Source organism: Alligator sinensis, unplaced genomic scaffold, assembly GCF_000455745.1.
Source record: "Alligator sinensis unplaced genomic scaffold, ASM45574v1 scaffold135_1, whole genome shotgun sequence".
Classification (NCBI taxonomy): domain Eukaryota; kingdom Metazoa; phylum Chordata; order Crocodylia; family Alligatoridae; genus Alligator; species Alligator sinensis.
Window position 1 is genome coordinate 582,860 of NW_005842293.1, and position 23,542 is coordinate 606,401.

At 39.7% G+C, this 23,542-nt stretch overlaps 1 protein-coding gene across 6 annotated transcripts in view; it reads right to left on the reverse strand.

Annotated features, from left to right (window-relative positions):
• Positions 1 to 3,147: 3,147 nt before the first annotated feature.
• Positions 3,148 to 23,542, reverse strand: part of TCERG1 (transcription elongation regulator 1) — a 39,424-nt gene continuing 19,029 nt past the window's right edge. For 5 of the 6 annotated variants that reach the window (XM_014522062.2, XM_025209518.1, XM_014522061.2 and 2 more), the window contains 12 exons: positions 22,879 to 23,039; positions 22,164 to 22,230; positions 21,177 to 21,312; positions 19,496 to 19,585; positions 17,567 to 17,685; positions 15,304 to 15,454; positions 10,022 to 10,186; positions 8,462 to 8,644; positions 7,230 to 7,409; positions 6,049 to 6,132; positions 5,655 to 5,755; positions 3,148 to 4,517 (listed from right to left, as the gene is read on the reverse strand). In XM_014522062.2, the coding sequence (XP_014377548.1) occupies positions 4,316 to 4,517; positions 5,655 to 5,755; positions 6,049 to 6,132; positions 7,230 to 7,409; positions 8,462 to 8,644; positions 10,022 to 10,186; positions 15,304 to 15,454; positions 17,567 to 17,685; positions 19,496 to 19,585; positions 21,177 to 21,312; positions 22,164 to 22,230; positions 22,879 to 23,039 (1,639 nt within the window). In that variant the 3' untranslated portion in view covers positions 3,148 to 4,315. The remainder of the gene's footprint in view (positions 4,518 to 5,654; positions 5,756 to 6,048; positions 6,133 to 7,229; positions 7,410 to 8,461; positions 8,645 to 10,021; positions 10,187 to 15,303; positions 15,455 to 17,566; positions 17,686 to 19,495; positions 19,586 to 21,176; positions 21,313 to 22,163; positions 22,231 to 22,878; positions 23,040 to 23,542) is intronic. The other variant, XM_025209519.1, reaches the window with a different exon arrangement.

A 23,542-nucleotide genomic window follows, 5' to 3' on the forward strand; every position in this document is an offset into this window, starting at 1 on the left:
CCCGCCCGCGTCAAGGGCTGGAGCCGCAGGGAGGCGGCGGAGCAGCTGTGGCACGAGCGGGACGCGGGGCCCTGGGGGCGGTGTCAGGGCGTCCCGCGCTGGACTGCGACTCTGGGCCGGGAGACTCGGACTCCTGCCGAGGGAAGGAGCCAGGCGGCGGCTCTGGGGGTGCTGCTGGGCTCAAAGGCTGGACACAGCAGGACTTGGACAGGTTACAGGGGTGGGCGAATGAGAATAGGATGCAAGGTGCTGCACTTGGGCAGTAGGAACCAGCAGCAGACCTACAGGCTGGGGGACTCCCTTCTCGGAAGCACAACGGCAGAAAGAATTCCAAGATGAACGTGGGCCGCCAATGCGAGGACGCGGTCAGCAAGGCTAACTGCACCTTGTCATGCAGCCAGAGCTGCATCACAAGCAGGGCCAAGGAGATGATCCTCCCCCTCTATATGACGCTGGTCAGGCCACAGTTGGAGTACTGCGTCCAGTTCTGGGCGCTGCACTTTAGGAGAGATGTAGCTAACATTGTGAGGGTCCAGAGGAGGGTCACCCGCGTGATCCGGGGGCAGCAGGGCAGACCTGACGAGGAGAGGCTACAGGACCTGAACTTGTTCAGCCTTCACAAGAGAAGGCTGAGAGGGGACCTGGTGGCCACCTATAAACTTACCGGGGGGACCAACAGGGCATGGGAGAGACCCTGTTCACCAGAGCACCTCCTGGAGTAACAAGGAATAAGGCCATAAGTTGTTCGAGAGTAGGTTCAGGCTGGACATTAGAAGATACTATTTCAAAGTCAGGGCAGCCAGGATCTGGAACCAACTTCCAAGGACAGGGGTGCTGGCTCCTACCTCGAGGGTCTTCAAGAGGAGGCTTGACAATTACCTAGCCGGGGTCATAAGCCCAGTATTCTCTCCTGCCCAGGGCAGGGGGGCGGACTTGATGATCTACTTAGGTCCCTTCCAACCCTACATCTATGAATCTATGAAAGGAGCCGCTTGTCCGCTGTCCCCTCTTCCCATGGGGCCTGAAGGGTACCTCGTGCCTCACAGCTCATCTGACCTTTCTCAACTATAGTCCAGGAAAGAATATCACCCCAGGCCCCTTTGCTTCTCACACGTTTCCATCACGCCTACAACACTCCAACCTTTGTTCCACCTATTTTTCATTCATAAGATTGTAAGGCTGGAAGGGACCACAGAAGATGCGTTTACAGACACTGAAGGGTGGGGGAAGTGGTCGAAGTTTACCTAGAAACTAGTCTGTTTTGGTCCTGCAAGAACTGCTTCTTATTAATATGCTTTAAGACATGGTGTTTGGTTGTAAAGTAGGCACCTGAAGCTAAGTGTTTTGTTGTGGAAGGGGTGTAGGTTGTAGGCGCATTAGTCTAAGGACACAGGGAGACAAGGATCTTTGGATGAATCTGTGGTTGTGGACCGAGACAGATGTCAGGGCTGGTTTTTACAGAAGGATCAGCATCAAAGTTTTACTTTCAGTTACAAAGCGACATTGGCTTGCCTGCCTTAACTCCAGACGCACGATCTTTGGCTACCTGGAATTCAACTGTATTGACATGAGTATTGGGTAGTAATTAATTGAAGTAATTTAAAGCACTGGATCTTACCACAGGAATTTATTTCTTACTAGGGAATTCCAACTGTAAATATGGCCTTTAGCCGTCCTTTAGGCAACAGGTACCACTTTGAAGATGGGGAAAATAAATTCGCAAGACAGAATCATGCTAAACAGAAGTTTCCGATTTTTCTCCATGTAGACAGTGCGCAGCCAACTGTTGTCTCATCGCAGTGTTAGTTGGAGAAAGTGCATCTAGCTGGTATTAATTTGGGAGGCAGAGATCCAACTCAGCCTTTTCAGACTTGAAGTACGCTCTCTGGCTACTTTGTTAATCTGTGGATGGGTTAGGGTTGCAACTTTTCCAGCCAAATACTGCTTATGAAAAAAATTAAGCTTATTTACAACCTGCCTTGCCTGCTTCTGTTTTTCCTAGTAAACTGTCACCCGTCATCTGCATGCACTAGCTGCCAGTTGATTTGAATGAAATCCAAGTGCTGTTACCAAGTCCATGATTTGAATTCCTGACATCTGGGATATGGATAGCCACTTTTCTTCCCCATTCTGGAAAGTCTGGAGGCTGATCTTGTGCATACACACCACTAAACTCTGCAGTTTGCATACACCTAGGCTGGAAAGTAGATCACTTTTAGTTAGCCCAGGATTTCCTGAATTTTGTAAGGCAGGGAGGTCTAGATGTTTGTGCTTATGTCAATTTACAAACAGACATCTCTTATTAAGTAATGGGGCATACTAGTGTCACCATGATGAAGTTGCATCTTGATGTCTAGTTTAAACCAGCATCTATACCCCAACATACACACTGCATGTCTATCTACAGCAGGGAGAATCATGGGAAGTTGTCACCCTTTCCATGTGATGTTTAGGTTTTATTTGGGGTTCAAATATTAATGTGTGCGCCAACACTTTAGTACTACTTTGGGTGAAACTCCCTTAATCTGGTATCATAACTTCAAGAGATCAAAGGAAGAATCTGGGTTGTGCAGACCAATAAACTGACAGCCCCTACCTTGACAGGGGAAAGAAAATGCTAGTGTAAAACGCACTATAATTTAAGAGGAGAGCTTTTTTTCCATCTTGAAACTTAGAAAGTTCTCTACCTTTGCTAAACTACAGGGTTCCAGACTCTAGTGTACAAGACTTCTTCCCATCTGGCAAGCAACCGGCCACTTAAATTCAGAACACATCTGGATTGACTACAGTTTAATAACCAGCTTCCTCACACAGGAGCTAATGAAATGTTTAAACAGCATTTATAATTCATTCCCATTAATAAGGGGGTGGGGGAGAAAGAGAGAACACCAAACAGGAGCTTCATGTCAGATATGAGAGATGCAGAAAGAAAACCTGGGTTATGTTACTAAAGGATTTCAGACATTAGGGCTGGAAGGGACCTTGTGAGATCATCGGGTCCAGCCCCCTGCCCCAGGGGCGGGAAGTCAGCTGAGATCAGATTGCAACAGCAAGATAAGCATCCAGATATCCTTTCCTTGAACACTTGAAGTTCTGCAGACACTTAAAACCCCAAAAAACTAAAGGACAATGTACAGAAATGCTAATTTTTATATTTGTATTGAAAGTATCTTTGTACAGTATGCAATTTACAAGCATCTTTATCCAAATATTGTAGTATCTCTTGCTGTCCATGTGGCTGTGACAAACTCATTTGTCTTTTTAGATGAACGGTCTGTTTCAAGATACCTGATGTTGTGTTTTGCTTTTCTTTTAAAACACATTTAACAAAATGCATTAGGCATGTACAATCCATATATAAAAAGGGTTGGTTTATTGTAGTTCAAATACATAAACTGAACAATCCCAACATTTCAAAATTAAACTTTAGAAACACAAGTTTAACATTCAAAACAGGAGTATAGTTTACAAGAATTGCCCAGAAGGCAAATCCACAGTCTAATCCAGAATCCAGTAAAGATCACTTTATGGTAAATAAAAATGTTTTTATACAACCGTCCTGTTCTGGGAACCACTGTTTACTGTGTCTCCAATTTTGAACGAAAATTTTCAGACAAGTTTTCACTTGGGCAAAGCAACCTGATTTTGTCTATATATCAGGGGTTGGGGAGGGAACAAAGCAGACCTGTGAACAAATTTAGTTTGGTCTCTGCGATCCTAATTCTCATCTCACAAGTGTAACTCTACTGATTTTAATGGAGTTAATTCTGATCTTAAAAAGGTGAGAGAGCAAGTAAAAAATCAGGCCCCGCTTTTCAAACTAAAACAAAAAACTTACTGTGGCCATCAGCACTCAATAGTTCTGTCATGAGACAATGTTTCATCTGCTCAAACAGCTGACTGCAGGTAACCATCTGACAGTTTGTGGTACTTGAGCAGGTTAAGTTCAACTCACAAATGTTACTCTTCCTTAAGACTTGCATAACACTGCTGAGAAGAATGCCTCCAAATTTCACTGACATCCATACCTCATATACAGATATTCCATTGTTCTGAGATCTAATATTACTAAACACAGCCTGCATGGTTGGGATTTTGTCAGTCATGCCACACACACAAAAATAAAAGCTTAAATATCTTAAATGTTCTCTTTGTACAGAGAGACCCCCTTTATGTTCACAAACGCTGCTTTTTCCTCTGCTCCTCAGATGGTTTTGCAATAGGTTCACGGTAATGTATATTTAAAAACCTGACAGATGGCTCATGCAAGCTTTTTGAATTAACAGATACCCTTGCGTGAGAGAGTATTTCTTAACTATTTTGTTGTTCGTCTTGTGGGCTCTGAAGCTGTGGGAGGTGGTGGAGGACCTCGGCGGTCCAGGTCATCTACATAGGACACAATGAGTTTGCGTCTCTCCTCTGGCACACAGTCAAGTACCAGATAACGCTTGTCATTCTGTAAGATCTTCTCTACGTCTTTCAGATGCTGGTCAGATTCCTGGATCAATTTTTTGGACCTGAAATATAGGATAAGAATTACTATCTGATGGCAGCCTAGAAGCCAACTTCAAATGCATTAGGTGTCTTAATCCAGTTAACTGGGGGTTGATGCCAAAATCATGAAACATGCCCTTGTCATTAGAACCTCTCAGTAGTGCCAAAAGATAGAACAAGTGCAGTGAGGGCACAGGCCCTCAAGCCATCCCCACATCTACAGATACCCCTTCAGTCAGCTGAGTCTCATTGGCAAAGAGTTCTGTTGCCACTGCCTGTCCTTTATCTGTTGGGAGCATAAAAAAAAAAAGTCCGGTCTCAATGGCTGCCAGAACCTTTTATCAGTAGTAAACGAGCTACAACATGTAAATAAGGGAAGAAAAAAAAGTCACACAAAGTTAAGCAAGCCATTACAATAAGGATGATAAGCTCCCAATTACAGACCAGCTTGACTGATGCATTAATCTGGCCATCACTGAACCACTGACAGTAGTGACAGTTGAAACAGAACTTCAGTATGCAACACAGTAGTGACTGCAAAACAAAAGGACGAGTAACTCATTAGGATCTAATGAGCCTGTAAAGTTCCTATGTTTAATGCTTTACTTCTAGAATAGGAAACTGCCCAAAAGAATTACAAGTCTTTGAAGTAGCCTCAAGGTCTACTGGAATCAAATGCAGCCATTAAGTTTCTTTTGTAAACCCTTCGACTGAATTTCTGGCCTCAAAGTACTTAATGGAAGATTAGGTATTGACTGTAATGGCTCCACAATTTATGAAGTCTCTTCTCCAAACTAGCATCACAGAGTTCTTGTGGGTGTTGAACTGGGTCCTCAGCCCTTTCTACAATTCAAAGCAAGTACTCCAAACAAACATGAAACTTGGCCCTCAGCACATGAGGGTAACAGCCTGATAGCTTTATTCAGTTTTACATTTCTTAACCTGTCCATGAAGGTTCACAGTATTGAGAAATCCATCATTTTCTGCTATGTGCTTTTTTCCTGCTGCAGGTGAAAGCCTGTCTCAATTCAAAACAAAACTGAAATCCCTACTTTATCTGAGATACTGGGCTACAAATGTTGGCTAGGGGAACAGAAGTCAGTATAACATTTATATTTAAGTCACAGTGAAATGCACTTCTACAACATTACTACACAAACCTGTATGTTATAAATTTGGTCTCTTTCAATAGCGTTCTGAAGTCAGCTTTGGCAGTAATATATTTGTCTCTGATGTACTCTTCAAACTCCCTTTGCTTTTTCTGCATGAAGGAAAAAAAAAAAAGTAATATGCCTGAAATTTGACAAATCCTTGAAAATCCTATAGCCCAGAGGATTACACACATTAGTGACTATAAAGTATCTAGGAAATATACATTTTATTACAGGTTATAGTAGATATCACTATATGGAAAAAAATCATTTAATTACAGTTGCAAAATATGCAGTAATTAATTAACACCACTTATTTCATGTAAAAGGGAATCCACTGCAACAGGTAATAACTTTCTTGTGATGCATACTGCACTATGTAGAGCAGTGACACAAGACTTACCCTATCACTGGAAGAAAACTTAATGCATCTGGGATCTTCTTTAATTATTTTTTTCACTTCCTTCCATGTTGATGTTAAAGTAATCTTGAAAGAGGCAGAAATAGTTAGAAGCTGTAGGCTGGTATTTAGAGTTGAAGTACAGTGTACTAGATTACTACCTACTTATCTGAAACCACTACAATCCTCAAGCTCAATAAAGACAAGAATACAGTGAAAGTTTAAAGAAGTGGTTTGATTTGTGCTGGTTTCTCTTATTTTATTACTACTTTCAAGTATCTTCTTATTCAGACTCTTTCTTAAATTGGCAGCATTTCAAAGAAGTCTTTACAAATCTATGACAGTTTGTTGTAGGTTAGATTCTAGCATCTCACCCCAATACACATTTGGAGAAATTTAATAGCATGGGCATATGTATAATAGCAGCTGAAGTCACAGTTCAAATTAAAGTGTCAATCTTTAAATTTGTTTTTGACTACTGTGCTAAAAGGGATGAGAATGTCAGATACTTCGCCAAGCAAAATTTTAACCTAATAGTTTAGGAGACTTAAAATTTGAATTCCAGGAATCTATAGTGAAGTCATGACATGACAACAATATGGAAATCAGGAATCAAAGAAAATACAAATTAGGGAAGGGATGATGAGTTTAAATCATACTGATAGAAGTGAAATACAGGAAGTACACAAGACTGACAAGAGAAGACTGGAGGTCAGACACCACAATGGAAAGATTGTCAGATTGCCCACCGCCATTCATCCACACGGGTCTTAGATAACAGCAAAACCAGAAAAGCAAGTTTTCCAAGATATTAATCAACTGTTTCAAAACACAAGATAAATAACACAACACAAAAGAAATGTGGAAAAACCAAGAGACTACCGACTACAAGGAGTCTACAAAACAGCTTAAAAGGGCATGAAAGAAATGGATGTGAAATCAAAGCCCAGTATTGAGCATTGCCACCCTAGTATAATTGGTCAGGCAAGAAAGGGTTCTTTTCTCAATATTCCCTATCAACAAGATTTTAGAGCAGGGAGAGGACAGTGGGTGAGAGAGAAAAGGGTGCCCAGAGAAATATTACTGAGAAGTGACACAAAATCCACAAAAAAAAAAAAAAAAAAAAAAGAGGTCACAATCAACTTAGGTCTCAAAGGTAAAGCTACAGGATGCAGATCTCTTACCGCTGAGGTTTCATCCAGAAGTTGCCTAAAGTGCTCCCTTTTCTTTTTGGTAAGTGCTTCAATGTGTTCATTAAAAAGCTTCTCTTTCTCTTCTCTTTCCAGGAGGGAGCCAGATTCCCACCGATGATCTTTTCGAAGAGTCCTCCTGGTATCAGACCATGAAACATCTGAAGATCGCACCTAAATCAGAAAAAAAAATGTACATTTCACAGAGACAGTATTGGTCCTATGATTCATTAATGGACAATTTTTCAAATACTTGACTTATACTTGATTGTCAGCTTTTAACTCTTAGTTGAAACGTAAGTGATGAGACAAATTGTGGTTTTCATACAAATACCAATGCATGCTGCAGGGAGACTCATTGTTCATCAGTTCAAATGAAGATAATACACTGCTTCCCCCCCTTCTGAGTTACCCTGTATTCTCACAAGAAAGAAGTCAGGGACTCCCCCCTATGCGTAATATACTGTATTAACCACTTGTGGTCTGGGAAAGCAGTCTCTGAGATGCATCATAATGACTTCCAAACAAGTCTCTAGAAGCTTTAATCATTGCAATGCTTTGTTTCTGGCCCCAGAGAGCATCCCTGAGGAGCTGCTGCATGGCAGTAGCAAAAATGCTGGGTCAAAGGCAAAGCAATTTATATACTGCCCTATCTTAAAGATTTTGAGACTGGAATCTGTGCTCAGTCACCCCTTGATGTCCATCACATGCCATGAAGCCCTCCATTTCACCAACATGTACCATTCAGGGATGGTTAATTTCAAGGCCTGGGTCTAGAGTACTTTCCAACTGAGAAGTCTAACAGGGTCAGACGTTATGCTGGGTGGTATAAGGTGGGCAGGAAAAAAAACCAAACAATAAGGTGAGAGGAATACTCTTAAGTCAAACAAAACTGATTTTCCACTGTGCATAATGGAGCTTCTGTCTCGAGAAATTAAGTTTTCAAAATTAATTATTTATCTTTTTCCTTTTCTTTTAAAAAAAAGCCCATCTATAAAACTAAATACTGTGGATAGAATCTCACTAACTGTTAAGACTGAAGCATATTTTCCCAAGAAAATGAAAATCTTCAAAACTATGAGATTATCATGGAAGCAGAAGTTTAAGAAGTACTAATGCTTTGCACTGTAATCAAAGGAATTTTATTTTTGGTGTAACAGTTACAAGTTCCCTCAAAAGGATGCAGTTCTACAGTAATAAGAGGGAGAGAATCAAGGGAGTCTCACCATATCAGATAGGAGAGCTTTGAAATTCTGGATAGCCTCTTCACGTTTGTGCTGTTCACGTTCTCTGTCAATTTCCTTGGTCTGCTCCGAACGAGCTTTTTGAACCTCCCTTTCTCGTTCACGCAAACTTGCCTCAATACGAGCCTGCCTTTCCAACTCCTTTTCTTTTTCAGAGTCTAAATTCTGAAACAGATGCAAGAGCACAGTATTTTCCCCATTAACAACAACAAAGATGAAACATTCTGAATAGTTAGTCAAGCAAGTTGAAGATTTACAGTTAATGAAAACATGACAATGATGAGAATCACTGAGTAAACCAATATACAGATAAAGGCAAGCCACATTTAAAACTACCAAGGTTTGCCTGCACAGGGGCAGTTTTGAAGGAAAAAAAAAAAAAACTGAACTGGCTTACTCCTTAGACTATACCAGAAATGGTAGGACCAGAGTGTAGACAGTTCACTGGCCAGCACTCCTGTCTTCAGAAATATGTCCACTGCAGACTTAGTCTGGCTAAAGATTTTTTTTTTTGTGAACTGAAAGCTGAAGAAGCCCAGTTTCAATAATGAAAACATGGTGTTTGAAAATACACTGCAGACTATTCAACCATTCGCATAAGAATATTTCAAAACAAGCATCCCTCAAAAGGCATTTTTAACCCATCCCAATGCGGGTGAATAACCTTGTCCTTTGGAGACAATTAACAGCTAAATCCTGGGTCTAACAGTTCATGCCAGATATTCCCCTCTACTCATGCACACAAAGTAGCAAACCATGCTGTACACTCCTTTTAACCAATAAACAATAAATATTCATCACTAATATGTATTAGAAAGAGCCCGTCTGCCATGTGCAGGAGAAATAGTTCACTACCAGGCTCGGTGACAGACAAATTACTTACTCTCTGCTCTATGTAAAATGGGGGTACTCCATTGGCTCATGGAAAAACTACTCTATGGAGCTTGTTCCATTTGTACAGTGACAAACCCAAAAGCAAATTGCTGGATAAAATGCTAATCAAATCAATTTTAAGTTCTCATCCATGGCATCAGCTCCTTGAAGAGGGAGGTAGAAATATCAGATTGAAATGAAGGAACCAATGGATGAATTATATAGGAGGCAATTATACTCATAAAAAACAAACAAACAAAAAAAAACACCTCCTTTGAAAGAAGGTCATGTGAAAAGGAAAACACCTCTGCCTGGAAATCCCTGGCTTTGTGAAGCTCCATAGCGAATGGAGGTATCGCAGGCTCCACCATCCTCACTCTACTTGACTGATTCTCTCCAGTATCTTTTTCTCTGCCATGTTTTTGCACAGTGGTAGAAGCAGCTCCCATGTACTTTAAATCTGTCCATTAGCAGCTATGGTATATGCCTGTCTAGTTGTGCCCCATACAAATACAGAACTGGGAAATGTCTTGCTGCTTTTCATAATCTGCATCAGTAAGTGCGATAGCATTAGATATTGTCCTTCCATTTGCTTATATATCAAATATGCTAACGATAGTGTAAACAACAGTATAAGCAATATTTTGTACCCATGTATTACATGCACACCTTGGCTATTTTTTCAATGTATTGTTTAAAAAGATCTTCCCTCTGTGAAGAACTATCCACTGCTTTATAACGGGGGTCAGTCTCTACTTTGTCCTTCACTTTGCTCCAGCGAGACTGACTGTCCAAGTGGTGATTAGACAGTAGTTCAAAGAAGTCCATTTTGATCTACATTTTAACACAAGATACGGGAAGAAAACAACATTTATGAGTAACAAGCTTTGACTCCTGAATACTTACTACTAGAAAAAGGAGGCAGACTTACCTCAAAGAAGGGAACTATCTGAATTTTACATATTATCAGAAATTGATAAAGTTGCTTATTGAATTTTAGGGACAAATGCATCTAAAATCCTCTTTCACTTTAGGGAAAAGTTTTATGAATGCAAGAGAAACTAGGATGATATTGTAGATGTAAGATAAACTGTACTTTTAAGGAATTAGTCATTTGTACAGTTTTCTTGGCTTGCTGTAATTTAATTTTCCTTGTTCATTTTTAAAGACCAATCTGTACAACATCTATACTGCACAAACTGGTACTTTAGGGCATCCACAAGTTAGAGAGAGCAAGTAGATCAAGCAAATATTTCACGCTCCAAGCATACAATAGATAGAGATAAATATTGCATCTGATATTAAATAGGCACCCGTATAATCTACCCTCTCTAATATGGCGTGTGATATTTTAATTTTATACCATTAAATCCTTTTGAACCAAAATTCAACAATTAAGTCCATAAATGATCTTAAGCAGATGGACATAATCAAAAGTGGTGCCCAAGTACTGTAATTTAACAGATCATTAAACATGTCTGTGTGAATATATACTAAATGTGTGAATATATATTAAAACAAACAAATGTTTGTATCTCCTTTTTCAAATTGAAATGGCATGTTACATACAATAAAATCCTCCCACACAGTGCATATGACCAGTGCATTTTGAAGGAGGCAGAGTTGATCCTACACTAACTTTGTATCTTGGGACAGAAGAAGCAACCTAGAAATACAAGAGGACTGGTACCTCACTAGCCCCTTGGCACTAGCAGTTGCAAGAGCAGCCACTTTGTTTAAAGATTGTGCCTCTGTGGAAGTTCCTTTTTGTCCCTATTGGGAGCTCAGATTTTTTCTTTTATTTCCACCATTTTACATCTTAGAAGCCCTGGCATAGCATTTCAGTTCCCATGTTGCAAGAGAATAAGGAGCCAGTTACCATCACTTGTTGAATGACTACAGCCCAGTGAATGGCTCTAGACACTCCCTGCACAGGGGCTGAGTATGCTGCCTTCACAACACTCCAAGCCCAGGGAGCCCACCAGGTACGATCTTTTACCACAGTAGAATAATGTCTAGCTGAGGCTGGCGTAGCTATACATTTTGCACATCCCCTGCCCTCTGACCCTCCCCTGAACCTCAAAATCCCTCGACTCCCATACAAATAGGTTAACAAAGAGAGCCAAAGGCTAACAATAAGACTATCAAATTATGTACCTTACCAGCCAACTGAAATCTTCCAAGTTTCTTAAAATGACACATATACAATTATCACATGTTAAGATGAAATGAAGATCAGAGCCAAAATTCTGCAGGCTTCCCCACTGATGAACTTGGCTCTTCACAATGCTTATATATTGCTTAGGTTTTAAGAACCGATATAGACTTTTCTGCGCTATCTCAAAGGAGAAGGCAAGTACAACAGATTAGGAAACAACTCCTTAGCGTTACTTTGTCTACAGTATTGCAGGCTTTACTGTAGGTGTGTTGAACAAGATGCAAAACAAACCTTTCACTTTTTCTTTTTTTTTAAATAAAGTGAGGTATGTTGTTCCCAAATCGACCTTAAGTAAACATGCAAGCAGTATCAAAATATGAAGCTTTCTAAGCCAACAGTATTAGAAATTTATGTTTAAAATGTAAAATAAAAGGAGTTCTCAGATGTTATTTTAGAGAAGTCTATGAAGTAAGGGCATCTTGCTAAAAAGGTGTGGACAGGAATAAGCGCTCCCTGTATGGATGTATACTGCATTCCCACTTCCTTTTTAGAAAAATGTTAATTAGACTATTAAACCCATTTCAAACGCCTGAGGAGTGTCCTGGTGAGTCTCCCACAAAAGGAAAAAGAAGTCTCAAAACACTGGACAAGCAAAGCACAGCTTCCAGCAGGAGTACATTGGCACTAGCTCCTGTCCAAAAGTTCCCTGTTTCTATAAAGAGTGAGAAAGACAAGCTGGCACTTTCTAAAGCCTGGATGGCTTCACCAACTGGCACTATTTCTTCATCCGAGAGGGACCAAAAATGTTCTTACCTGTCAGGTTGCTACTGGTTTATTTAGTAGCAAACAGGATCACATAACCAATAGCTTTCTACCTTTCTGCCTCCTCAAGAAAAAGTAATCATTAACTAAACCAGGGGTAAAAATCTCATCTGGCCCTATGGGCCAGTCTGCAAGCCAGAGCACAGCAACCCGCTGTGCAGTGCCTGTGGCCCCGATTCCAGACTACACACTGTACACAGCATGTGCCAGCCTGAGGGACCAGCACAGGGCATGAGCTGCCCACTGGCTGGACCTTGGCACTGCAGGCAGCAACAGACCCCCCCACCCATGCTGAGTGCGGTGCCAAGTCCAGCCTGTGTGTCATGGGCAGCAGACACCCCATGCTGGTCCCGTGTTGGGCGCAGCACGCACTGCCAGTCCAGCCCTGCAGGGCTTCATGCACCAGCCCTGAAGCTTATTATGCACACAGTATGTGGGGCCAGCACAGGGTGCACACTGCCTGGACCCAGCACCACGTGCAGCATGGGACCCAGGATGTCGGCTGTATGTGGTAACCTGTGCCAGCCCCACGTTGTATGCAGTGCGTGTGGGGCTGTGTCCAGGCTACGCACCACAACATGCAGGGCAGAAGCCAGCATGTGGGGTTTGTCCAGTAACCCACAGGTCAGACCGTACAGTTCCATAGGCTAGATCCAGCTCACAGGCATGTTTGAGACCCCTGAACTAAACCCAGAATAACCTAGCAACGTCTTATCTTGTTACACCGGACTTCAACAGACTATAAACATCAAATTTCTTAAAGAAATAAAATAGGAACAGACCAATTGTCTTAACTTTAACAGACTGGAAAGTAGAAAGCTTTAGGAGTGCTTTCTACTCCTAAACAAAGACAGGGGCTAGGTGGTAGAGCTATCTAGGGACTAGAAAGGCAGTCGAGCAACCATATACATTTCAGCACCGACTGAAACTGCACCTTGGAGCAAGTTTGGTGGCCTTCTACACTACTCTTGCAATATTCATTTTGAAAGGCCCAGGGACGATAATAGTCAGATTACTGGCAACTTGGTATAGAAACTTGCATACCACAAGCCTATATTTAATTAGTTGTTTCCCTTATGCAGAACCAAAATTCAGTGACTGGTCCAAACCTTGTTCGCCCTACTCGCATAAGGAATATTTATCAAGTTTCACTTAGTAGCAGGCTTTGACCCATTACCATGATAAGAACAAATCTATGCCCATCTAGAAAGAGCAGCTGCCAAAACCATATGCCTCAACACAGGAAAACCAAAGGACATAAATTTCAGACCCTTACTTTAAAGATTTCTGTGAAAAGCTAACTTCCTTACATAAAATCTTTGTATTTTTAATATTGGCTGAGAAAGCTTCATGTTACACTTTAGTTGCCTTATTTATTTTAAATTTTTAAGCAATTTTAAAAGCAAAATAAAAATAAGGCTGAAAATAATGTAGATGTATTTAGAGGACTTTTTTTTTTTTTTTTTTTTTTTTTTTTGCAGATAACACATTCTGGGCACAACTCTCATCACTTCACAAGGAAAAAAACTAAAAAAATGTAAAGTACCGGAACTGCGGGAGGCTAAAGTCACCACACAGAGATACCAATTCTTTCCTCACTAGGGAATCCCATAATACTTTGCGTGTCAGTGATTGACAGCTGTCAGACTGAACTGATTGACAGGCCGCACAGCACATAACTGTAAAGTCTATCCACTTGTTATAAAACAGAATACATAAAATGGTTACAAAAGGCTTTTGGAGAAAGAACATTAGTTTCAAATGCAAATAGAAATACAGTCTTTCTTCTTTTAACTTGTCTAAGAACAATCATGCAATATCAAAGCAAAAGATATTTACATTTTTTCTTTAAATCTTCAATTAGGCTATTGTTATGATGTAAAGAGTTAAAAAATTCCATATTTTTGGTTCAAATAAAATCTGTAAAAGTTAATGTAGAACTTTCAATAATACATTGATTTTCTTCTGTAAAGCATAATCATTCATTGGTAATACTGGCAATACAATCCAGGTCATTTTAAGACCAATAAAGCATCCAATTAGAACAATCAAATTCTTTACTGTGGAGCTATCTATGTAAGAAAGGTACTACTTGAAAGGCCACAGCAGCCCAATGTTGCATTATACAATATCTTCCTTTCTATTGGCATGAGGGGAATTTATATTAGTTCTCTTTTACAGAGTAAACCCTGCAGATTTTAAATGTCAAAAATGATTAGGCAGTACAGGTTTCTTTACCATTCATACAACACACAGGGACATTTAGGGAAGTGGTTGAATAGTTTGCTGGTAACACTATGATGCCACCTCCGTAGCAGTCTGCTTCCCCAGTGGTGAGTGCTTGCTCCCTACTATTGACATTGCAGCCAAATGACATTTGAAATTCATCAATCTTTAATAGCTGACCTTTAATTCTGATAAGCAGCAATTTATATGTAAGATATGTTTACCAAAAACTAGAACCTCGTTAAAGTGCTACCTTTTAAGTAAAAACAGAAGGTAAAGTCTTTCTTTGAAATTTAAATGGAGTGGGCTACAATGAACTCTGAATTCTTATTGTCACCACTGAGAGAACAGGCTAGTAACGGCCAGTTCTGGGTTTTCCAGCCAACTAGGACACATGGTCTTTCAGGCTTCAAGATGACTTTTTTTTTTTTTAAATAGACATCTTTCCATGTAAGAAAGCACAGTATTGTTCGTTTATGAAAATGCCTGCTGAATTTACATAAATAAATTCAATTTGATACATTTAAATACATAAACTCAATGGATTTGACATGGTACAGAAGTTGAGATCTACGAAGTGGATGAATAAGAGGTGATAAAACAGTGACCCAGGATTTGTATTTGAAAACTTCTCAGGCAGGGAAAGGACAGTCTCAGAGAAAGCACACTGGAAACCGAGCACTGGCTTTGTCCCATCCCATTCACACTCCCACCATTCACACCACTGGAACAAAAACCACCTTACCTTCTCACCTCTGGTCTTCGAATCTTCTTTCTCCTTCTTTCTTGCCGCTGTGATAAACTCATTAAACAAGGCCTCTCGATCTTTCATCTTTTCAATTGCCTTGAATCTCGAGTCTTTAGCATGCTTGGCTGCAAATTCACTAAAAGTAGCTCTGTAACAAAATGGCAAGTGTGCTGATTTGGTAGACCTGTCTTTGCCAGAACAGATGTTCAGCAGAAAATACCATCTCTTTTGCTTGAATACATGCCAAAATACAATAAAAGAAAATCTCTGTCCTCACTACGTGGCTGCTTGATCAATGAACTACAGACACAATGAAAAGGATTGTTAGAGACTTATGCTATTTAACAGTTATCTGCACAAGTGTGCAAGTATGGAAAGAGAGATTACACGCAACCAAGGACTCAGTTGTCCACAAGAACCTTAATTTTTTGTGGGTTAACACTGCAGACACCAGCATATCCATGTATTTCATAGCTGTGAAATTTAAATTTGACATGCACTCACTCACAGCCAAACCATGTTAAAAGTGATACTGGGAAATTCAATGTTTGGTGTTAGTCAAGGCAAAACACTGGATGAACAATTTTCCCCTGCAGACGACATTATCACTAAACCTTAAGACACAAGAAGATGGGATTTTTCTTTTTTTAACATTTTTAAAGCAGGCGCAGTAGTGTAGGGCTTTCCACCCATTATCCCAGTAGCACTGCTACAGTTCTCTCACCTCCAGGGCCAGATTCCAATCTCAGATGTGCAGTAGATATAGTACTGCCACTTACCTCGAAAAAAAACACTACTGTGCTTTTTCCAAGATCAGATGCAAATCTGGCCCCAAGAATACGTGAGACACTTATAATCATACGAATGTTTTCATCACAGCATGGTAATAATTAGACTTGGAAAATCCCGCCTACTGTTGCTGTAGGGTAAATTGAAACAAGAAAAGAATTTGGTAGCTTATTCAAAAAATAAAAGATTAGAAAGTGAATGTAGAGCTATACTGAAGAACACGAGCTGTATAAGAAAGATGGAACACAAACTTTTGAGTATGTTAGACTGGGAAAGATGATTTCTTTTTAAGTAGCTTAACACCCAGGGAAGTGCAGCTATGTCTTAGAGAAACACTGGAACTAGAAGATGAAGGATAGGGTTACACAAGACATGAAGTTCCTCAACTGGAGATTACATTCGTCTACCTCCCCACCCCTTTTTTTTAGTCTAAGCAAAAACAGTGTTGGTTCAATATACATACACCCTTTACAAATAACAGCCCTCATTTTACTTTGGTTGCAAAATACAAAAAGAGTTTACAGTTAAACATACTGTAGGATATGTTACATGCAACCATTAAAGTATGCAAAATATCCCTGTTCCCTCATCCCCAAGAAGCAGTATTTCATCTACCTCACCAAATGATTAACCACACAAGACTGTTTTGAGAAACAAGAAGTCTAGTAACAAAGTTAATGCCCAGGTATGCCTGCTTCCAGCACATTTCAGTATGCATCACTGAAACAAAGTTGTGAAGTGAATTGAACAAACAGTTAACTTAGGTTAAAGGAATTCCTGACTGGTCTAGGTTAGAACCATTGTTCCATTTCAGACCATATAATTTATTTCTTATAGATTACTAAGTGACACAAGGATAGCATCTTATGAGTTGTATGTATGGGAATTGGGAGGACCGTGTCAACAGAAGCTTAAATACCCAAAATACATACCACAAACACTACACTACTATCAGAGTAGGTATCCCTGCGTGTTGTAGACTCACTGTAATTTTTATCCTGCAGAAAGTTAATATTTTCTGTAATATTATGTTATATAGGTACAGTCACAAATACATGCTTTTAACTGAAGTTACACACGCGCGCGCACACACACACACACATGTTCAAGGCTTCACAAAACTAAGGCCAGTAGGAACCCTATAGGCTATAAGTCACTCAAGAACATTTAAGGGAAATTTGTACTCTCTCACCATCCATCCAATATGCAGATTTCTTCAAATTCACAAGCAGTGTTTTAAAATATATATTACAAAAAACAAAACCCAAGTTCTAGTACTTTGTTGGATAAATGGTCACAATCATGCAGAGGAATTTTTCAAACAAATCCCCCAACATCTATATTTCATTTTCTTCTTTCTGTATAGCCATTTTGAAAGAGGAAGGACTAAAAGTAGAATTATTTACTGCAAAAAGAAAGAGGGTTTTACATGGTAAAGGCTTTTACATGGGAGGGCAAATAAGTCCCCTACCTTGGATTAATCTTTGCTTCCTCCATCATTTTCTTGAAATCCTCCTTGGCCTGCATTATTTTGTTTTTCTTTTCCTTGCGCTCTTCTTCTGCTCTGGTTTTCACATACTGGTCAAATACCTAGAGAAAAACAGACCAATCTGACCCAAAATGTACAAATGTGGACCCATATTGTCCCCTCTGTGAGAAAAGCCTACTTGGGAAAGGTAAGGGTAAGGGATTCCAGCATCTTCCAGTGTTTTCACCTACCTGGTTTGTGGGATGACACAGTGTGCTTGCATTAGCCCACAAACCCAACAAATCTGACTTCAGACCAGTAGAGAAATCTTATAATTACACAGGGCCTTTGTACAAGCCTCAGACCCTCCATTTCCTTCCCAGATTGCTGATCAGTCCTCAGAAGTAGTCAGATTAAAATAAACCACTGCTCCACCACGTAGCATATCCTGACAGTACCCAATATTCAAAGTAATCGGCATCTTCCCTGTTCAGAAAAAACTTTAAAATTCCTTCATTTTGGAAATAACGACCTACCCACCCTTCACAAACACAAGAAATCAGTATAAGTTTTTGCCTAAGAAGGATTGATATATTCTGTATTACCACTGAGATTTTGCTCATCCTGAATTCTGACGTTAAGTGATTCACTTCTATTCTAACAGACACTATCCATTCATACCAAACTCACATTTGCATAGCAACTGAACTATAACATAACCCATGCCTTTTCCAAATGCAGATATAGTTGGCAGTGAAATAAAAGGCTATCTACTGTATCATCACTTTACTGATAATCTCTTTGCTGAGCAAAAAACTACTTAGAAGTATTAAAAATACTAATACAAAAAATAAGATTTAGCAAATTCCTGGTATTATGTAAAGAAAAATATTTCTCATAAGATTTTCAGTTTTTCAGTTAAGTAAAGGACATAGACTGCTTGGCAATGTCCACATGAGTGCAGACATTTGTTTCCCCAGGGAAAAGCAGCAGCATACCTTGTGCTGCTGCTACTCGCACTGAGGGAATGAGCGCCCGTGCCACACGGGAGGTTACTCCAGGTGGGGTAGGGGAGGCTGGACCCAGCAACTGTGCTGGCCCCAGCAGCCTTACCTGGGGTCCTGAGGGCCTTGGGGAACTACAACCATGGCGCTTCTGCAGCTGGGAGCCTGGCTGGCAGCCAGAGTGTGGCTCCACCAGCGCAGGCTCTGGTTTTGGGCGGCACGCACTGCCATCATGCACTTGTAAAAAAGGAGCAGGTTTTTTTGACCCCGGGATCTCGTGGGGTAACCCCCCACACTGCAACATAGCAGTATAGAGCAGCACAAAGAATGCCTGCATGCGCAGTGTGTGGCACCACAGCTGGGTCTATGATGCCACATACCACATGCCTGTGCTCATATGTGCCCTTGAGTTTTTTCATTGCTTAGATTTTTTTTTCCCCCAACATGGCAGCTTTGCATCCCCTTAATACTCTAAAGGCTCTCACTACTGGAGCACAAGAAGGGTAGTAAAGCACTGGAACAAGTTACCCAGAGAGGTTGTGGACTCTCTATCCTTTTAGGGTTTTAAGACCTGAACTAGACAAAAGCTTGGCGGGGATGATATAGTTGGGGGTGGTCCTGCTTTGAGCAGGGGGTTGGACTAGATGGCCTCCTGAGGTCCCTTCCAACCCTAATTTTCTATGATTTCATGATACTACAGCATTTTTGGCAGCCTCCTGGACCTGTATAATCTTCACTTTGCAAAGGAATAAAATCTTACCACAGAAGACATACCAGCTTCTGTTCCCCTTACGGGAAAAAAAACAACGCATATTTGTAACACACATCCTCTAAGAAGTTTAAAAGCAAAACTAAGCTTTCAGTCAAAGATTATTTTACAGCCTTTAACACCTGTGTTGGAAGTGAACCGAGCTGGTCTTTCCTTTACCTGTTTTCTTTCTTTAGGATTGAGAAGCAAGTATCGAGGATCGAAAACAATCTTGTGCAGCTCCTTTTCCCATGTTGAAAAGGCAGAAACCTTTAAAAAGAAGGAAGGAGGGGAAAAAAAAAGACGATTCTGCCTGATAATTAAGTTCTCCCAAAGATACAAAGGTTTTGCAGTTTCACTTGAAAACTACAGGACATCATTTAAAAAGGAGATATAACTGAAACCAATCCTGAAGTTTCCATCACTAATAGATGATGAGCAGTGGGAGGTTAGCATGATACATTTCCACACTAATTGGCTCTGAAAACTTCTACATAATTACATAGAAGTAACACACAACCTAATTACTCATTAAAATAACCACTACTGTGTGGCATTTAAAAAAAATCACTACATCACAAGAGAGTCTTGAAGTTCTGCATTTTGATTTCCTAGGCCTGCTCTGTTTCTTTGGCAAATGTTATGAAAAAACTGAATAGTTTATATATACAATTGGATCTTTTCTTTGGAAAAAATACACATGCAAGCTTATCTCAATTGAACTAATTTCTAAGACACCCACAAGCTGTTATTTGCCTTTGGGACAAATAAAAGCTATAAAAGCATTACTTCATGCTTAGAATATTGTTACCATTCTGGGAAGCCAGTGTACCTGTAATAGTCAACTGATATGAAAATAAGCTTTAAATTTACTTTAATTCATTAAAAAGGAAATAGCTAGTTTCCTCATTTTAGCAGCATAGCCTAAGGGAAGAAAAGTAGAATTACTAGCTTCACACTGTGATTGTCAAAAGATTTTCAAAGGCATAAGTGGGAATCAGGGCTGCTGACAAAAAGTAAAAAAAAAGTGCTGTACCACAAGCAGCAACACATTAGTGCAACCTGGCTCTGCAGCATCTGTATAGATCGGGCACTTCAGTGGGACTTTTTGGCACTTCTATCTAATAGCTGTTTAATCAACAATTAAATAAAAGCACCAAAAATCTATACAAATGTTGGGCAACCTGGGTCAAACTAATGCAATGCCTCCTCTTGGCATGTGGAGTTTAAAGCACCATTTTGTTTTGTTGTTGGTTTGGGGTTTTTTGTTCTGTTTTGGTTTTTTTTTTTGGGGGGGAGGTAAGCAGCCTAGTTGTCCAATTCACGCTTACTGTCAGTAGGTGTTAGGTGTCTACTTGACTCGCACACACTGGAAAAAAATTAGGGGCAAATAAGGTGAGATTTAACTTTCATGTTAGTTTTCACCCAATTATTTTTTAATTGAAATCTCTGGTGCAAAGATTGAATCCTCTTTTCTTTTCTGTAGGGGTGCACAACCCTGTGACTGCTTGAAAACGAACATCACAAAATTAAAAACCAAGAGAATCCTCCAATTCACACTAATGACTGTCTCATGGATTATTGAATACAAATGAAAGAAGATAACACATCACAGACACAGTTTGTTCATTTAGTTTGACAACTATAGTTCTGTGTTAATTATATGAGATACCACTAAAAAGCACATACAAATGATCCCCACAATTATGGGATATTGGCACAGCCCTCTCATGTTAAATTTTTCCCTGGAAAGACAAAGAATGATTGCTTTGCATGAACAAGCATTTCTGGACTTTAATATTAGAAAAATGCAAATGAGCAAGGTTTTATTTCAAACCACCAAAAGGCAAGCTTCTCCTACCCCCCTCTCTAGCAGCATATCCTTGAACTGTTTCATTCGAGCCTCCAGAGGGACGATGGCTCTCTCTCGAGCAGCTTTAATTTCAGCTTCCATAGCAGCCTCTTTCTCTGAATCAATGTCTTTGTTATCATCTTTCCTGTATAAATGAAATGCATAGTATCTGCTGAGAAGTGAGATATCCGCTCTGTAGTTAAGAGCTCTAGCTGTATTAAACAACTCACACAACAGAGCACTCCAGTAACACAGGTTTGCACAAACCATCGTAAGCTCCTGAACAAAGACTGGGACATTAGAGTCCTTAATGTAACAATTACAAATAAGTCTTTATTAAGAAATGAATCACAATTAATTTCTAAACCCTCCTCAGCATATTAATCACGACTACTAACAAGATATTAAAATGGAAAGCTATTCTTGTAACAAGTTATACAGACATAGATAGCTATTAAGAGCAATAATGCACGCCTCAACTTCCTACAGAAAAAATGAATACAAAAGAATAACTCCCAATCCTCTACTATATACAACATGGTTAAACACAGTTAAAAGTTGTTTTTGGTGTTTTTTTCTGAGAGATTCTAGCTAGGAAATCCAGATCTGATCTGGATTTTGGGCAACAAACATCTGTGCAAGTACAACAAACACAAGAAAAAGCAAATGAGTGGCATATGCTAATGCCATAGAATTATATAATGTACATAGAGCTCAAAATGCTCCTAAGGGAGATCTGGCTATTGCTGATAGCTTCTATCCCAAGCACATTTATTATTTATGACTTCCATAGAGGATAGAATTTTCTCTCAATGCGAATTCTACCCAGCTCCGAGATGCACCAAACCCTCAAAATAAACAACTTCAGCAAACAACGAATATTATAGACCCTTCCTTCTACACTCACTAAAACCCCACTAACTCAACAGCATTGCAAATGAAAGTATGGTACTCTATATCCAAACTAAGTCCATTTAAGAATGAAATTTAACTTACTTCCGCTTCTTTGTTTTAATAGGCTCGTCCTCATTGACTTCTTCTGTTGATTCATGTTCTTCTTTAACTGTAACACATGTCTCATTAACAGTCTTACAGAGGAAGAAAAAACAATTTCATAACATATCATGAAAACTCATCCTTGACACAAAGTAGGTGGATGGTAACTGTCACCTGTTCTTATGCCAAAATTAGCATCACCTCAATAGCCTTTGGAGAATTTGGAAAAAAAATTGCCCTAACAGCCAGAAATAGACACTATTTCTAGTATTCAACAACTGCATTCCAGTTAATGTTATGTTAATTAGTCTCTATCATCCTTTAGACCTTCTGTACAATTTAATCTTTTCTCTAGATTAAAAATGTATTCCTGTTCCTTATAATATTCTAAAATAATTTTTTACCTACTCCAAGAAAATAAAAGATGCTTTCATTTCCTCAGCCTGTAAACACAGCATTTTTCCTAAATCTAACTAGAATTTCCCTTGTTCTCCAGTATGCTTCCTTCCGAGCACTTGACATCTGCAATTCACTGTCCCTATCATGTGCTTAACTTAATGAAGTATCTGCTTCACAGCTGTAACTTCAATATCTGCTTACAGTTCACTTTTTTATGCTCCTTGTTCTGGAAATGAGCACACAATTGAGTTTGTATGGAAACTTGATTACAGCCTATAATGAAGGGAATTGATATTGAGGATGATTTTGCTCTCACTTGGTTTCTTTCCTTCTTCCATTCCTCTTTTGTGAGGAGGTTCCTGAATAATTTTGTCAACATCAGCTCTTCCAATTAAGTCATCTGGTCGGTCCCACATAGAGAGACGAGTGGTAGGGTTGTAGAAGAAAACCCGTTCATCACCAGTCCACACCACACACCTAGGATTTTTTTTTAAAGGAGAGAAAGAGAAAGTGGATGCACACACGTGCCTCTTTTAGTTCTCTTGGGTTTAGAGAATATCAAATCTCCCAGAATAAGTCACAATGCTTTCTAACATTCCCTGCCAGGAACCTTACATTTCTAATCCAGTTCAGCTATTTACTATTCATTTTGCAGAAACAGAAGAAGCCAAGTAGCTGCTACATGAATTAAACTGTATTCATGAACAGAGTGCAGTGTGGAAAAAAAATATCTTGGGCTCACCTATAAAACAAAGTTCCCTTCTGGTCACATGTGGCCTAAAGTCATAATTTTCTGCAGAATATAAACTTAAAGAAGTAACAAAACCCCTTACTTTTAAAATTACCAAAAGCCACCATCATCTTACTCAGTCTACAGAACTACAACTTTCACAGCTTTCTCAAACAGTAAAAAGGAAAATATCTGCATTATTGATGTAGCTCAGAATACTGTAAAACTGACCAGAGAATTGTCAAGAAAA